Raw genomic sequence first — 14,560 nt, forward strand, 5'->3', positions numbered from 1 at the left:
CACAAGCATATTAGATCTTTCATTGAAATTTGTGAAACTGTAAAGATTAATGGTGTTACTAGTGATGAAGCTAAACTGAGATTGTTTTGTTTTTCTTTATAGAATCAAGCTAAAGATTGGTTGGAGAACATCCCATCAAATAGCATTACCAATTGGGAGGAACTGACACAAATGTTTTTCATTAGCTAAGTCAATTAGATTGTTCCATTAAGTCAACAACCTAATGAGCAGGTGTTTGAAGTTTGGGAATGGTTTGAGGAACTCCTTAAAAGGTGCCCACAATATGGATATCCTAAAGGGTTGCAAATTCAATTGTTCTACAATGGATTAACCAGTAGCATAAAATCCATTTTAGATGCTGTTGTTGGAGGATTTATTTTTGCAAAAATAGCCATAAAAGCTCATGCTATATTAGAGGATGTGGCTACTATGAGTTATAACTAACCAAGTGAAAGATCAACCACCACTAGAGCAACAGGGATAACACTAGGGAGGGAGTGAATTCGTTCTTGTATAGCTACATTTCTAACTCCTCAATCAGACAAATCCTCAAAATGGTAGGCATATTAATTTGGTGAAACTAGCCATTCTCACCCATGCAGATCAAATGATCACTTTCATAGGCAAGAATTTACAACTCACTCAAGATATTCAAGTCAAGTCACGTATGGTCATCCTAGTGAAATGAAGGTCTCTTCTAACAATGGTGTTATATAGAGAAACTATACATTTCGTGGTCCGGTATTATACAAAATTTTTATATAGGATACCCCTACTCACATGTCTTCACATGAATGATTAGGATCAAATCATTGTAGCACTTCACAATAATTGTAACAACTACGAAGCGGGTCATATTCGTAGTGTCACCAGGATAAGATACCTAGTTTTATCCATCTACTACATACCATTTAGGTTATTACTTAAATATGATCCTACTGTATGTCTTCACATACATGTTTAAGTTACAACAGATAACCCTGGATCTTAGTTTATTGGTTTTTGGGTTATTGCAACTAAATATCAACTAAAATCCCTCTTATTTTATTAGATAAATAATTTTTTTTTTGTACAAATACAAACTAAAAGACCACAAGATTTAGGGTATCAACCCCAACAATCTCTCACTTATCCTAAAGCTAATGGGATTTACATCATAAAAGTCAAACTAATACAACAATACACACACACAAAAAAAAAGAGAGATACAATACATGTCCAGTATAATCTCTCACTTGCCCTAGACTAGATGAGGTCTGTCTAATAGACTTAGACTCTCCAATGAAACGGAGCAGCAACGTTGTGCTCCGAAGAGATCTTCGTGATGATCACTTCCCCTTGATGCACAATCTCCCAAATCAGGTGATATTTACACTCTATATGCTTTTCATGTTTGTGGCTCCTAGGCTCCATGGAATCAGCCACAATACCACTATTATCACAATAAAAGATGATGAACTTTGATATGTCTAAAACAACATCCAGATTAGTCAAGAATTTCCTAAGCCACACAGCCTCCTTGATAACTTCACAAGTTGCTACATAGTCTGCCTCCATGATGGAATCAACGATGCACTCTTGCTTAATGTTTCTCCATTAAGAGTAAACATTTATCCTGAAGTGGATTTCCTAGAATCTTTATCAGTTTGAAAATCAGAGTTAGTGTATCATGTAACTCCTCCATTTGGGAATTTTCCACTAACTTAAATTGATTTAAAAAAAACAATTTATATAAAAAATTTCAATTTTAAATAAAATTAATTCAACTAATTAATTTTAAATAAAATAATTTCTTTTAAAAATTTTAAATAAAATTAATTCTAATAAATCATTTTAAATAAAATTAACTTTAAATAATTAAACAATTTAATTAATAAATATGAGTATAATATTAAATATTAAATTAATAATAAACACCAATTCCAAATGAATAGGGATTCATGTGAAATATTTAAATAAATATTTACAACTCTCCGATCTGTATAATTCAATAATTAATTAAACGTTTTATGAACTGAAATGAACGGAAGGTGTCTAGCTCGCAGTTTACAAACTCCCATCACATCATCATTGCTGCTAGAAATCAACCAATCAGAAAAATTAGATAGCCAAGAAAAAGATGCAGCAGAAAAATCTCGACGAGCCAGCTCATTAGCAATCCTATTCCATTCCCCAGATTCTTAATTAAATGGTAATTCATGTATAATAAACATGTTTAGCTTGAGAAAAAAAAATCATAGAACTGTGGGAATAAAACACTAGCATACCAACTTGCAATTAAATCATCAAAAGGCTGCCCAAAGTTTAAAATCTTCCACAAAGCATGTTCCTCTTTTTATTTCGTTCCTTATTCAAAAATAAGACGTAAATTATACAATAGGCAGAAGTCTAGCTACCTACTGAATCAGATAGTATTCCGGGGTCAAACAATAATGATAGGCCATACATTACGACCTCGTCGGTACCTGATTTTTGGGGCAGAATATGAGGAAATTGCCCATTGGATTCTATCTTTAACTCTTCTGATTTTCGATCTTCATTCTAGTTCTTCTCATCAGTTGAACTCTGTGGTGCTACCGTTCGGTGTTGACGATTGGCCAAGGAACTCAGCTCTCAGTTGCATCAAAAGTCTTCCAAGGTAGTTAAGACCTTCTCCATCTCGGCCTCCACCCCAGAAAAGGTCATGTGGTGATGCTTCAACAAGAACAGATCCAGCAGTTGATAGCAGCATAGATTTCAGATGAGGGTAACTTGAAAATTTGCATTTCAATGCTCGGTACATAATGTCAAGTTTGGCAGTTCGCCAATCAGATCGTATCTGCAATGAAAAATGGGAGATACTGAAGATTATCATGCGAACTCTCTTTCGCAAATGTGTCTCAACGTGCTAACATCTTGTTATTTTTTCAAATTTTCAACTGTTTTCTATTATTTTGTGTGTTTAAAAATAAAGAGGACTGCCACCAAATACTGAAGATCTAGCTAAGAGCTTTAGAAAAGATGAACAACCTCATCTTTCTTCGGAAGATCTTTACATTTTGCTAACAATTTAATCTCAAACCCTTTTATTTTTCTTTTCCTTTTCTTAACTTGATATCAAGCGTGGCATGTTTGAGAGTGATTCTAAAATGGTGAAAATCACTATTTTCACTTTCAAAGCACTTAAAGAATATTTTTAATCATCAAAAATCATGTTTAATAGCATGAAAAATACATTAAATAGGGTATAATTAACCATTGAACTGATTTTGAGTGATTAAAGGGATGTTTCAGAGTGATTTTAAAACATGAAAAAAGTGATGTAAAAAGTTTTCCAAATCCAAGAGATGCCCTCAATTCCTATCAAATAAACTACTCTAGCAAAGAGCTCTACAAGCATTTTACCACAATCCTCTGGCTTTTAATACCCAACAGAACCCACAAAATACGTTATGAAGGAAATCAAAGATGTCTCAAATACACCAATACAACTAAAAGGATCTTAACAAATAATCAGAAAAAGGGGGAAACAAATGATAGGAATCTTGATAATCCCTCTTGGGAAAGAGTTGTTTCTTTTTTCTCGAGTAAGAGTTACAATTAACTAATGACATTCTACAAGTATTTGACAAATCAAAAACTACGCTGTCAAACTAAGCAAGCAACGACATCATTTTTCCTGCAACATCTAGAACGATATGTTGACCAGTTATGCATCGCTTCATTTCACTGATCGTGCATAATATTCTTTTAAGTGATATATCCCCAAGGTACAGTATGTTCATTCATATAATACAAAAATTACTACCTTTAGATATGTAAAGATTAATCTCTTCATGTGTGTATTATTCAAATATAAGCAAAAAAACTCCAATAATTCATGATCGTTTTTTAACATCTGTGAGTGTCCAAACTTGTTTGTGCATATCTCAACTATTTTCACGGGACAACAACCTAACTCTACTGCATTTGGTTGCTAAGAAAGAATGTAGAACATTAAATCTGAATAGGTAGTCACCATAACTTAAACTCTCTCTCAAAACTCCTAATTTACATGACTCATATTGATGACTAGGTCTGGGCCCATGGTGGCAGACATATTCGAGCTATAAGTTCTATACAGTTATCCTATCCACACATCATGCCAAAAGAAATAGGCTAACGTAAAACAAAACTAGTTAGAGAGCTATACCATTTTAGGGTGCTGCCTCTGCATTGATCTTCCTATCCTTGCTGCTTCCTCTGGACTTCTGGCTGATTTTATCTTTTCCACACAATCCTGAGCTACAGGATCATCAATACCGACAAATTTGTGAGCCTGCATATTCAAGGAAGGTTAGGCACTATACTACATTTTGAAAGTGAGAAGACAATTCAAGCAAAGGGAGGGTATACCTGATAATAATGCTCTACAGTCAACCAAGTGCAATCACTGCCATTTTCATCAGTGAGTTGAATGGGGTGACGTGAAAAGTTTGAGAATGCGCCATAAGGATCCCATGTTTTGTAAAAGAATATAATACTCGGCTCGTAGGGAGTAACTGTTGGGTCAATTGCAATGGTTTCATCACAGGATGGGATTACTGGAGCAACATCTAATATTGGTTGAAGAAATCCCCTAACTAACATGTCTTTTCCAACCTGTACGCCAAGGTCAGATCCCAGTCAATCGCCAAAAAGAATATTGAAAAACAAACAAGTTCTCCATTTGACTAGAACTGCAAATTTTCCATAGACAAGACATTAATTACCATTTCTCAAGATTGATGGCTCAATCCCCTACCAGGTAATTATTGAAATAAAAGAATAGTAATAATAATAATTCAAAAAGTTAAAAAATAAAAAGAAAGAACGAAACTATAAGTCTGACAAGATACAAAGGATTTTATTTGGTCAGACAAATCACCAGTATCCTTTTTCCTATTATCAAAGTCCCAATTATTTCATTCATTTCAAATGAAGATAAAAGATGTGCACCATAGTCAACACCTATGAGAAGCTGAAAGGATCCATTACAAATTTCTCACGTTTGGAAGTCTCGAATCTAATGTTTAGCAATTTATTTAAAAGAAAAAAGAAAATCAAGCATACTTTAAAATATTTTAATGTCTTTGTAAAAAAGACATTGCACAATAAAATTTCTAAGTATATGCATTAAAAATGAGTCAAATATTTCTTCGTTAATTTCTCTTAAATATGTTTGTGTTCTTAAATATGTTCAATTCGTGTCTAAAAATTGCTAAAGCATCACATATATTTAATATGTTCAATCGTGGGCACCTTAACAGAACTTAAATATCCATGTTTCCTATAGTTTATATGGAAGACCAAACTATCCACCTCTAAACGAAAGAAAAAGGAGCAAATATTTTTGCACATATCCTAGAAGATTAACTTGGAAAATATAACATAAACAAATATATAGATGAAGTGAACATAAGAGGAGTATTATTCCACATAATCAGCAATATATCTTCTAAATAATGAGAACACTATAAATTAGATGTAACCTTCTCATATTCAACATCAATTAGTTCCAAAGCTTGAGACATCTCAACCATGCCAAGCTCACCGACGGGAGATGGGGCATTCCTCCCCCCAATAATCTTAGGAGCAACAAATGCAAAAACCTGAGTTGAAAAACAGCAGCATAATTAGTAATAGTATTGATGATTTAGATGGGTGGTAATGAAAGAAAATGAGGCCCTGGGAAGCAACTGCATGCGCTCCCAAAAGAAAAGGTTAATGTTATATCTTTTCCTTTTCCCTTTATGAGAAACATTCAGCAGCATTCAAGTTAATGTCATATCAGAAAGTAAAAATCTACTAAGTACATATAGTTTATGCCATGATAGAACAGTAAATTGAGTTTTACTTCTGGTGTACAGAATTGAACTATTCTACTCAATTATATTAGTTAGTTTTACTAAATGGAAATTCATGCATTTGTAGTAATTTTACTCTTAGATTTAGAGACCAGTCTAAATATTTCTTTTGGCGTGTTTCTAATAGTACAATAGTACAATTGGAGGATGTGAATTATGAGCTAAAATATCATTACGTCCCTACACTTTTAGATATGTTTTATTTCATCCTTGAACTTTCAAATGTCAAAATTTAGTAACTGTACTTTCAAATTTAGTCCATACTCTTAGTTTGTGGTTAACTTTTCAAAAAAGAATAATAATAATAATCTCTAGTAGCTTCGCCTTTATAAATGTTGGAAAGATATTTACATATGGTGTTTTCTTGAATAGAAATTATTTTTATCGTTTCACAAAATTTGATAAGACTTCAAACAAGACTAATTTTAAAATTCATTCAAAGTACAAAGATTAGAGTACAAAGACTAAAATGGAACAAGTCCTAAAGTACAACGACCCAAATGGTACTTTAACATAAATTAAATTATACATGCAATATACTGGAGAAGAAGCAAAAGATATGCTTCTACCAATGCAATATCTTCTTTATACAAAGGTAAACTAAGAAAATCCACAGCTAAATAAATGACTCAACATCTTAAAAGAGAATAAATAAATAAATAAATCAAGAAGGTGGGTGGGAGAGTCATTCTGAGTAGAAAAACTGTCAAATCAAAGAGGATAGTTCTTGAGATCTCAACTCTTTCCGACAAGGATAGGAGTAGTAATTTGTAAGTACCTGTTGGAGCTACTAAAGATGGGAAGAAGTTCCTGAAATATCTTAGAGGACTTCCATGGCTAAGGAAATTAACGTTGGGAAGAGAAGTGGAAGTAGAGGTTGATGGAATTTGAAAATGTGAAGGAAAGACAAAATGTGGAATGACAAGGAAAACAGTTGTGGTCGCAAGACTCTGCTTTTATGATACCAGAGTTAAAATAAAGTAATGGAGAATGATAATCATATAGATTGTGCCTTTTGTTCCTTAAATCCCTTTCAACCTATAAAGGATTGAGACTTGTGAGTTAAGAGAGTGACGTCTGGGTGAGGGAGTTTAATGTGATTGTGAGCATATATAATTGATAGCTGTAAGGATGGGTGTGTTTTTTACTAGTATTTTGGCTAGGCAAGGAAGGAAATATAGGAACCTCTCAAAACTTTCCTTGGCTTCTAACATACCTCATGGTTGATAAATGAATTTAAGGTATACCACTTTCAAGCTTTCTATGGTATCCTAGCTTATGGATAAACTTGAATTGGGTTGCTCTTCTGTAGCCACAATACAGTTGGTGAATATTTGTAAGCTTATTATTAATTTAATCAAAAGTTAGTTTCTTTTTCAAGATAATAGATCCAATTAGATTGGTATCCAATAAGTGTTAGTGCCAAGGGATTAGTAACATGCCAGACAGACAGACAGAAAACAAATCCAAATAAGGCATACATGCTCGGTTTTGAAGAGTTAAATACAGGATATTTTTTTTTTTAAGCCGTTATACACCTAAAAGGAAGAAAAATCCATTGCATACTGTTATCTTTTTAATTGGTATACAGAACACTATATGCATGGGAATCAACCATATAGATCAGAAAGGAAAAGATCATACCTCATGTATTACTCCACACGCAATGGCTGAAGCTGCAAGTGTTCCTCCACACTCCCACAAAATTGAAAGAAATCCACGATCATGAAAATATTCCATTACATCTCGAGGGTTTAGATTATCAAACTCAACTACTTCAACTCCCTTGGATGCAAGCAGTTTTTGGAAACTTCTTTTAGCACCCCTTTGTGTTACAACCATGGTTGACATACCCTTTGTGTCCCAAACATTTGCTTGTTCAGGAAGATCGAGAGTACTTGACATCACAACACGTAGAGGAATATGCCCACCACCATGTCTTGCAGTCAGTCTAGGATCTAATTCAGAGGACATCATTGAGGGAAAACATTGAAGCAATACTAACAACTCAGTGCCACTAGCATTCGATGACAAGACAATTATAGAAAATGGCAAAACTCACCATCCTTGCGAACAGTATTGCCTCCTACTATAACAGCATCACTTCTTCCTCGTAATTGAAAAACTCGTTGTCTGGATGAAACGCCACTAATCCATGCTGCATGACCAGAACTTGCAGCAATTTTCCCTGATCGGTAATATAAAATCACCTCAATGCTATTTTCATTTTCATATATGATAGGATTCTAAATTAAACAAAAATGCTGTATTTTACTAGGCGAGAAACAAGTTCAGTGAAAAAAAGATATTGAATATCCTCTTGAGAAAAAAAGATATCAAATATCCTCTCAAACCAATAGAGAAGTAAAACAACACATTAACCAAAGCTATCCTCTTGAAGTAGAAAAGGAAATGAAGCTATAATACTAACCATCAAGGGTCATGGCATATTTAAGTACAGAGAAAGGCACTCGAGAAGCAGCTTTACAAATCAGTGGAGCATTAACAAGGAGACATGCTTTTCGAGCTTCCTATAAGAAAAATCAACACGTCTTATAAGTGATCTGCATGATAATTATGTAAGCAAACGGTACGGAAAGCTAACATGACTTAAGAAAAAGAAAAATGGGAAGGAAATGAATCGCTCAAATTTTATCTGATGTCCCCAAAGGGACGAAGGAAATGAATTGAATTGTATCAATTCAAGACCTAGCAAAGCGAGCTAAGATAAATCATAATTCAACTATTCAAATGAATTACCTCTACGGCTCTACTCTTTAGGTCCTCTCCAAGAACATCAACGAGAACCCCTTGACTTCTTAAAGCTCTCACAGCATTTCCTCTAAGATGTTGCAAAGGATGCCGCATTCCAACAACTACCCTTTCAATCCCTGCCTAATTGTGCAGTTTCAATCGCTTATTTTAAACAAATATCAATGATAAAACAAAAACAAAAACAAAAACAAAACTGAACAATATCATCTAAATTAACAAGATTTACCGACCAAACATGTTTATTTCAAACCAGGTTGATATTAATCATCCTTCCAAATTCCTACTACTTTCTTACTCCAGGAAAAAAGAGAGTTCAAACCATATCAGTTCCTCGAACAGACAACTTCTACTGATTCAATTTAAAACAAATCAAGCTCTAAAGTCTAAACAAACCTGGACTAAAGCGGCCACGGCAGTATTGTCGCTGGGGCAATCACTGGACTCCATATTGAGAAACGCCGTAGCACCACGGCACCGCTCGGCGGCAGCTTGGACTGCTTGAATCTCAGCAGATTCGGTACCCTGACCGTAAAGGAAGCCCTCGCCGGCGACGGCACCCGATTTGGTGGTGATGATGCAGCCATAGTTGGGATGTGGAGCGGTGAATCCGGCGGACTTATCGGCAATCTCAGCGGCGCGACGGATGAAGGTGGCTTCGAACAAATGGGAAGTGGAGCTGTTGCTGCTAGGATTGGTGGTGGTGGCGGCGGCGGCGGTGACGACGGTGGTGGGGAGCCTGTTGGCGTGGAGAATAGGGAAAGAAGCTCCCAATGTGAACACCATGGGAATGGGAGACTTAGAGAGGTTTTTGGTGTTGGAGAATCCAAATTCTTCAGGTTTGTTCTGTGGGAAAATTTTGCATAAAAAGTCAAAGCTTCATAATCAGCATCTTCTTCTTCTTCTTCTTCTTCTTCTTCTTCTTCTTCTTCTTCTTCTTCTTCTTCTTCTTCTTCTTCTTCTTGGTGTTGCTGAGACACAATTAATGGCACAGAAACCACCATTCTTCTCAAACTAATTTTTTATTTTTCTCACATGGATCTATCTAGCCTAAAATATTGGTTAAATTATACCACAAAAGTCCTTTTTTTCTTTTTTCTTTTTTTTATTTATTTAATACTCAAGGAGAAAGTATTGGTCTTTCAAATCACTAGCGTAATAAATAAACTACTATCTATGTCTTATATCTATCATGACACATAGTCTATCGTATCACATATAAATATAGTTAAATTTTATTATATTTATAAATATTTTGATTTATTTTCCTATATTTGAAAATAACTCAAAAATTTTCATTTTTAACCAAGTATCTTTTGAGTTTTTTTCTAAAAAAATAAAATAAGGAAAAATATATTTTTGATTGGTAGGTTTTGGATATAATTTCTATTTCTTCCTTAGATTTCAAAATGCTATACTTGTCTTGGTTTCAAATTGTTATACTTAAATTTTAAGTTTTATTTCAATTTAGTTCTAAAGTTTCAATATTTACACTATTTTTTCTTTGATTTTTCATTGAATATTCATTTTTAATTTTGGCACCAATGTCTTTTTAATTAATTTAAAATAATTATGGAGTGAAATTTTAAAATTAATTTTAATAGTGATGAAAAATTATTGAAACTTAATTAATTATAATTCTTTTCATTCTCTTACCATTAATTAATAGATGTCAACATTGAATATTGAAAGTTAACATTTAGTATAAAATTGGAGTTTAAATGTAAATCCTGAAACTTATGAACCAAATTGAAACAAACTAAAATCTTCAGAGTAAAATTCTAACCTTTTGAAACTTTGAAAAATCAAACTCATTACTTAAAAATTAAAAGTGTAACATTTTGAAAGGTATGGATCAAATGGTTATTAGATCAATTTATGGATTAATAAAACTAGTAGGGGTGTACCTGGATTGGGTTAGGAAAATTTTTTGGACCAACTCGAAAATTCAAATTAGTTGCGCGTTGACTACCCAAATAACCCGAGCAAGGTCTTCAACCCAACTCAACCCTCGGGTTGGGTTGTTGGGTTATTTATTTTTTTATTTTCCTTTTTATTATATTTTTTATTAATTCCAAATACTTAAATTTGTGTACAATACATATTGACAACTAAAATTTCATAAAACACAAATATTAAATATCAAAATCAAAGATATATATTACAAACTTCAAACAAACATCATAAAAATATATATGAATTACAATATTTATAAGTTATAATCTATATACATAAATATATTTTAATAATATTAGAAATTTAGGTTCGGTCGGGTCGGGTCAACCTGGATTTTTAAACGTACAACCATCCCAACCCAAAAAGAACCTAAAAAGTTCAACTCAACCCAACTGGAAATTAAAATTAATCCAACTCAACTCTTACAAAGGTACTTTGCTTTTAAATAAAGTAAAATTTGAGGTGACTCTGCCATAAAATTCAATTAGCACAAACTATGCACTTTTGACTTGAAGGTTGAATATTCAAAACTCTCATCGCACATATGACGTGATGGCTAATGTGTAAAAATTAGCGGCATATGTAGTATTAGGGGTGTTCAAAAAATCCGATGACCCAAAAAAATCGATCAACCCAACCCAAACCGTGCCGTTTGAGTAGGGTTATCAACTCATTTGGGTTGGGTTAGGTTCAAATAAATGAAAATTTTATGGGTTGGATTGGTTCATGAGTTCACCTAATATAAGCCAAACTAATCCGAACCAATCCGAATTTATTATTAATTTTAAAATATATTTTTTTTGTTACTTATAACACAATTATTTATACATATATTGATTTTAATTTTATTTAATTCTAATATTTTTAAATAATTTATTCTTTAACAACTCTTAAAAGTAATTTCTTTGCACTTTGGAAAGAAAATTTTCACTATATAAATTGAAATTGAGTTATTAATCTTAATTCAATATATGAAAATAATTAAATTAGTTTTTTACATATTTACATTTTGCTTCTTTTTAGAACAAAATTTTAAATAAATGACTCGATTAACACGAACCAACCCAACCCAAATATTTCATGGTTGGGTTGGGTTGGGTTGAGTTCATTTTTTAATAAGAGTTATTTGGGTTTAAGACATTTACAACCCAAACATTTGAGTTGGATTTAAAAAGCCTTTCAATCTAACCCATGAACACTCCTACGTAACATTATTTACAACAACATTCATCTAAGTTAGCTTAGTAGCTGATGTTTACAAATTTTTTATGTTAATTATTTTAGTGATATTTTAAAATGAGATAAATGAGAACGACGACTAATCTTTCATATAGTCGTATTAAAAAAACGAAAACACCAACGATCTTAATATTTTATATGGTTGTAAATTATCATATCAAATATGCCTTCTAATTTTTATACATCGGTCAACTATCATGTCAACTTTTATGATTTATTTTTATTAAAAGGATATTTTTTGGGAAATTTCTTCACTGATCAATTGCATTTTAGAATCAAATTTCAAACTTCAATAGTAAAAAGGAAAAAAATTTAAAGGCTAAAGACATAATTAAAACCTACCCTAATGTTTAAACATATTTATAGAATTTAATCTTAAAGATTTAATTGTGCTCAACATTTTTTCATTTTTAATTTTTGTTTGAACATAGTTAATGCACTTATAATATTAAACAAAAGATTCTATATTCAAATTTTCACCCAATTTCAAGCCAATGATACTTAACCATACGCAATGCTCATGTTGTGGCTTTCAAAAGGTTGCTTTAGATTCAGAATAATGGATGAGACAATATCAGATAGGGAAATAATGTGGCAAGGACCAATATGAAACTTGTATTATGTTCTATAACAAAAAATATATATTTTTTAAAATTTTAGTGATTATCATGTGAAAGTTTAGGTCTCATTTAGTAACCATTTTGTTTTTTTAAAATTAAGTCGACATTACTTCCACCTCCAAATTTATTCATTTGCTATCTAGCTTTCATTAATAGCTTTAAAAACCAAGCCAATTTTTTAGAACTAAAAAAAGTTGTTTTTAAAAAATTGTTTTTGTTTTTGAAATTTAACTAAGAATTCAACTATTGTATGAAACATTGTAAGAAATGTGGACAAAATAGAGAATCAAAAACAAAAACGAAATGATTACTAAACATGGCCTTAGAAATAAAATAGACCTTTTGGAAGTTTCATTGACTAAAACTAAACATAAGTCAAAATGAAAGGGGGAAAAACAAGTCAAACTTAAAATCAAAAGAGATTATAGAAAAATTGGATAAAATATTAGAATAAGCAATTGTTCGACATTGAAAAGGTTGAAAGATGTAATGTGCTCTAAGCACATATAAAATGAGCTATGACTTGGGTTTCAAACCTATTATAGATAAAAACATTTTAGACTTAGATGTGCTAACTCTAATTATAGAGGAGTTGGGATTGCATATAGTCTAGGCACATGAAAAATGATTGTCTTAATAGTGTAGGTTTGTCAAATGACTCTATATTAAATGTTGTCATGAGGGACGATGACTTCCTCTCGAGAAAGATAAAGTTCATCCTCATAGTATGGTATACTTTACCATGAGATGTTAGTGGTTTCACAAGTTTGCACACAGATATTGACCTGATAGTTATGCAAAGGTACGCAATGGTAGTTATGTCGACAACTGAAGAACTTCTGAGTGAACCAAGTAGATGGAAGTTGCACCATGAATTTTACTAGAGTCAACATGTGTAGAAAAAAAAATCTTAAAAGGACGCATTTCAATTGGTTTACTTTGATTGTGTAGTAGCTTACAATTCTCTTAATGAGAATTAGGATTGTCGATGAAGACAAATAGATATAGTAGGAGCGGTGAATTGTTTGAATATTTTGCCAAGGTGGAATTTGTAAAGTATTGAAAAAAATTAGAAAAGTAATTGTCTCACATTAAAAAGGTTAAAGGAAGTGATAAGCTTCAAGCACTATAAAAGGAGTCTATGGTTCTAGTTTCAAAATGTCTTGATTAAGACCACTTTAAGCTTTGTGTTTCCTAACACTAATTAATTTTTTTTTTTTTTTTGTGTATTTTTTGGTTGAGGAGTGTGAGAAAGGGTGTGAGTGGTACAAAAGTTTTGAGAGAGTGTTCTTCTAACTATAATCAAGGAGAGAATTCTATACGATTGTAATAATTTTTCATGTAGTAGATTTTTTATTTTTATTTTTATTTTCTGATGGGTCATGATTTTTCTTTAGTTTTAGATTTTTTTCACGTAAATTATTGTATTTTTATTTAATTTTTTTCTTTTACTTTATTGAATATTTTTGCTTAATCCTATGATAGAAGTGGGAGATTCTTTCCAACAATTACAAAAAAAGCCCTCTAACTAGCCAAAATATCAAGAATACAAAAAACATTGTCTAAGCCAAAGCAAAAGGGATATAACAAATAGAATATTGTCCCTTGACAATTGTGTTTTCTTTCCAACTATGTGTACCAAGTAAAACCTATTATAAAGTTGAGTCAGAACTTTTATCCCTCTTTAAAAGGAAGGGTAAAGGCAAAGAGAGAGAGACTTTTGTTTGCTTACTAAGCCTACAACAAGACATTGTGTAACTGAGAGAATATCATCCATAAGGAGAATAAGAATATCTATCTTTTTATTTGAAAGATTGTGGTTTCATTGTAATCCTATGTACCAAATAGAACTTAATTGTAATAAAGTTAAAAGAGTATGAGAATTTTTGCCTTGTCTTTCAACGATGTAAAAGGAACCGTCAATTCAAATGTTGTTTAGGTAGATAAGGACCTCAATGCATATCTATCCTTTCCAAGGTTTGAAAATTCGATCTTCTATCTCAATATTTGTTGAACTAAAAAATGTAGAAATGTAGGGTGAAGAATAAAACTTTTAAAATTTATGAGAAGATGAATAATTGATGTCATAAACTATATTAAAATAAAAGA

At 32.1% G+C, this 14,560-nt stretch overlaps 1 protein-coding gene across 1 annotated transcript; it reads right to left on the bottom strand.

The window, feature by feature from the left end:
* Positions 1–2,303: 2,303 nt before the first annotated feature.
* On the bottom strand, positions 2,304–9,769 carry LOC120071463 (riboflavin biosynthesis protein PYRR, chloroplastic-like). The gene is given in 10 exon segments (XM_039023761.2): positions 2,304–2,586; positions 2,588–2,818; positions 4,172–4,297; positions 4,375–4,620; positions 5,490–5,609; positions 7,509–7,822; positions 7,927–8,052; positions 8,296–8,395; positions 8,625–8,759; positions 9,033–9,769. Coding segments are annotated over 10 exon segments (1,833 nt in total). The 5' UTR covers positions 9,423–9,769; the 3' UTR covers positions 2,304–2,541.
* Positions 9,770–14,560: the final 4,791 nt, after the last annotated feature.

Source organism: Benincasa hispida, chromosome 2 (assembly GCF_027475165.1).
Source record: "Benincasa hispida cultivar pf3 chromosome 2, pf3_genome.v1.1, whole genome shotgun sequence".
Lineage (NCBI taxonomy): Eukaryota > Viridiplantae > Streptophyta > Magnoliopsida > Cucurbitales > Cucurbitaceae > Benincasa > Benincasa hispida.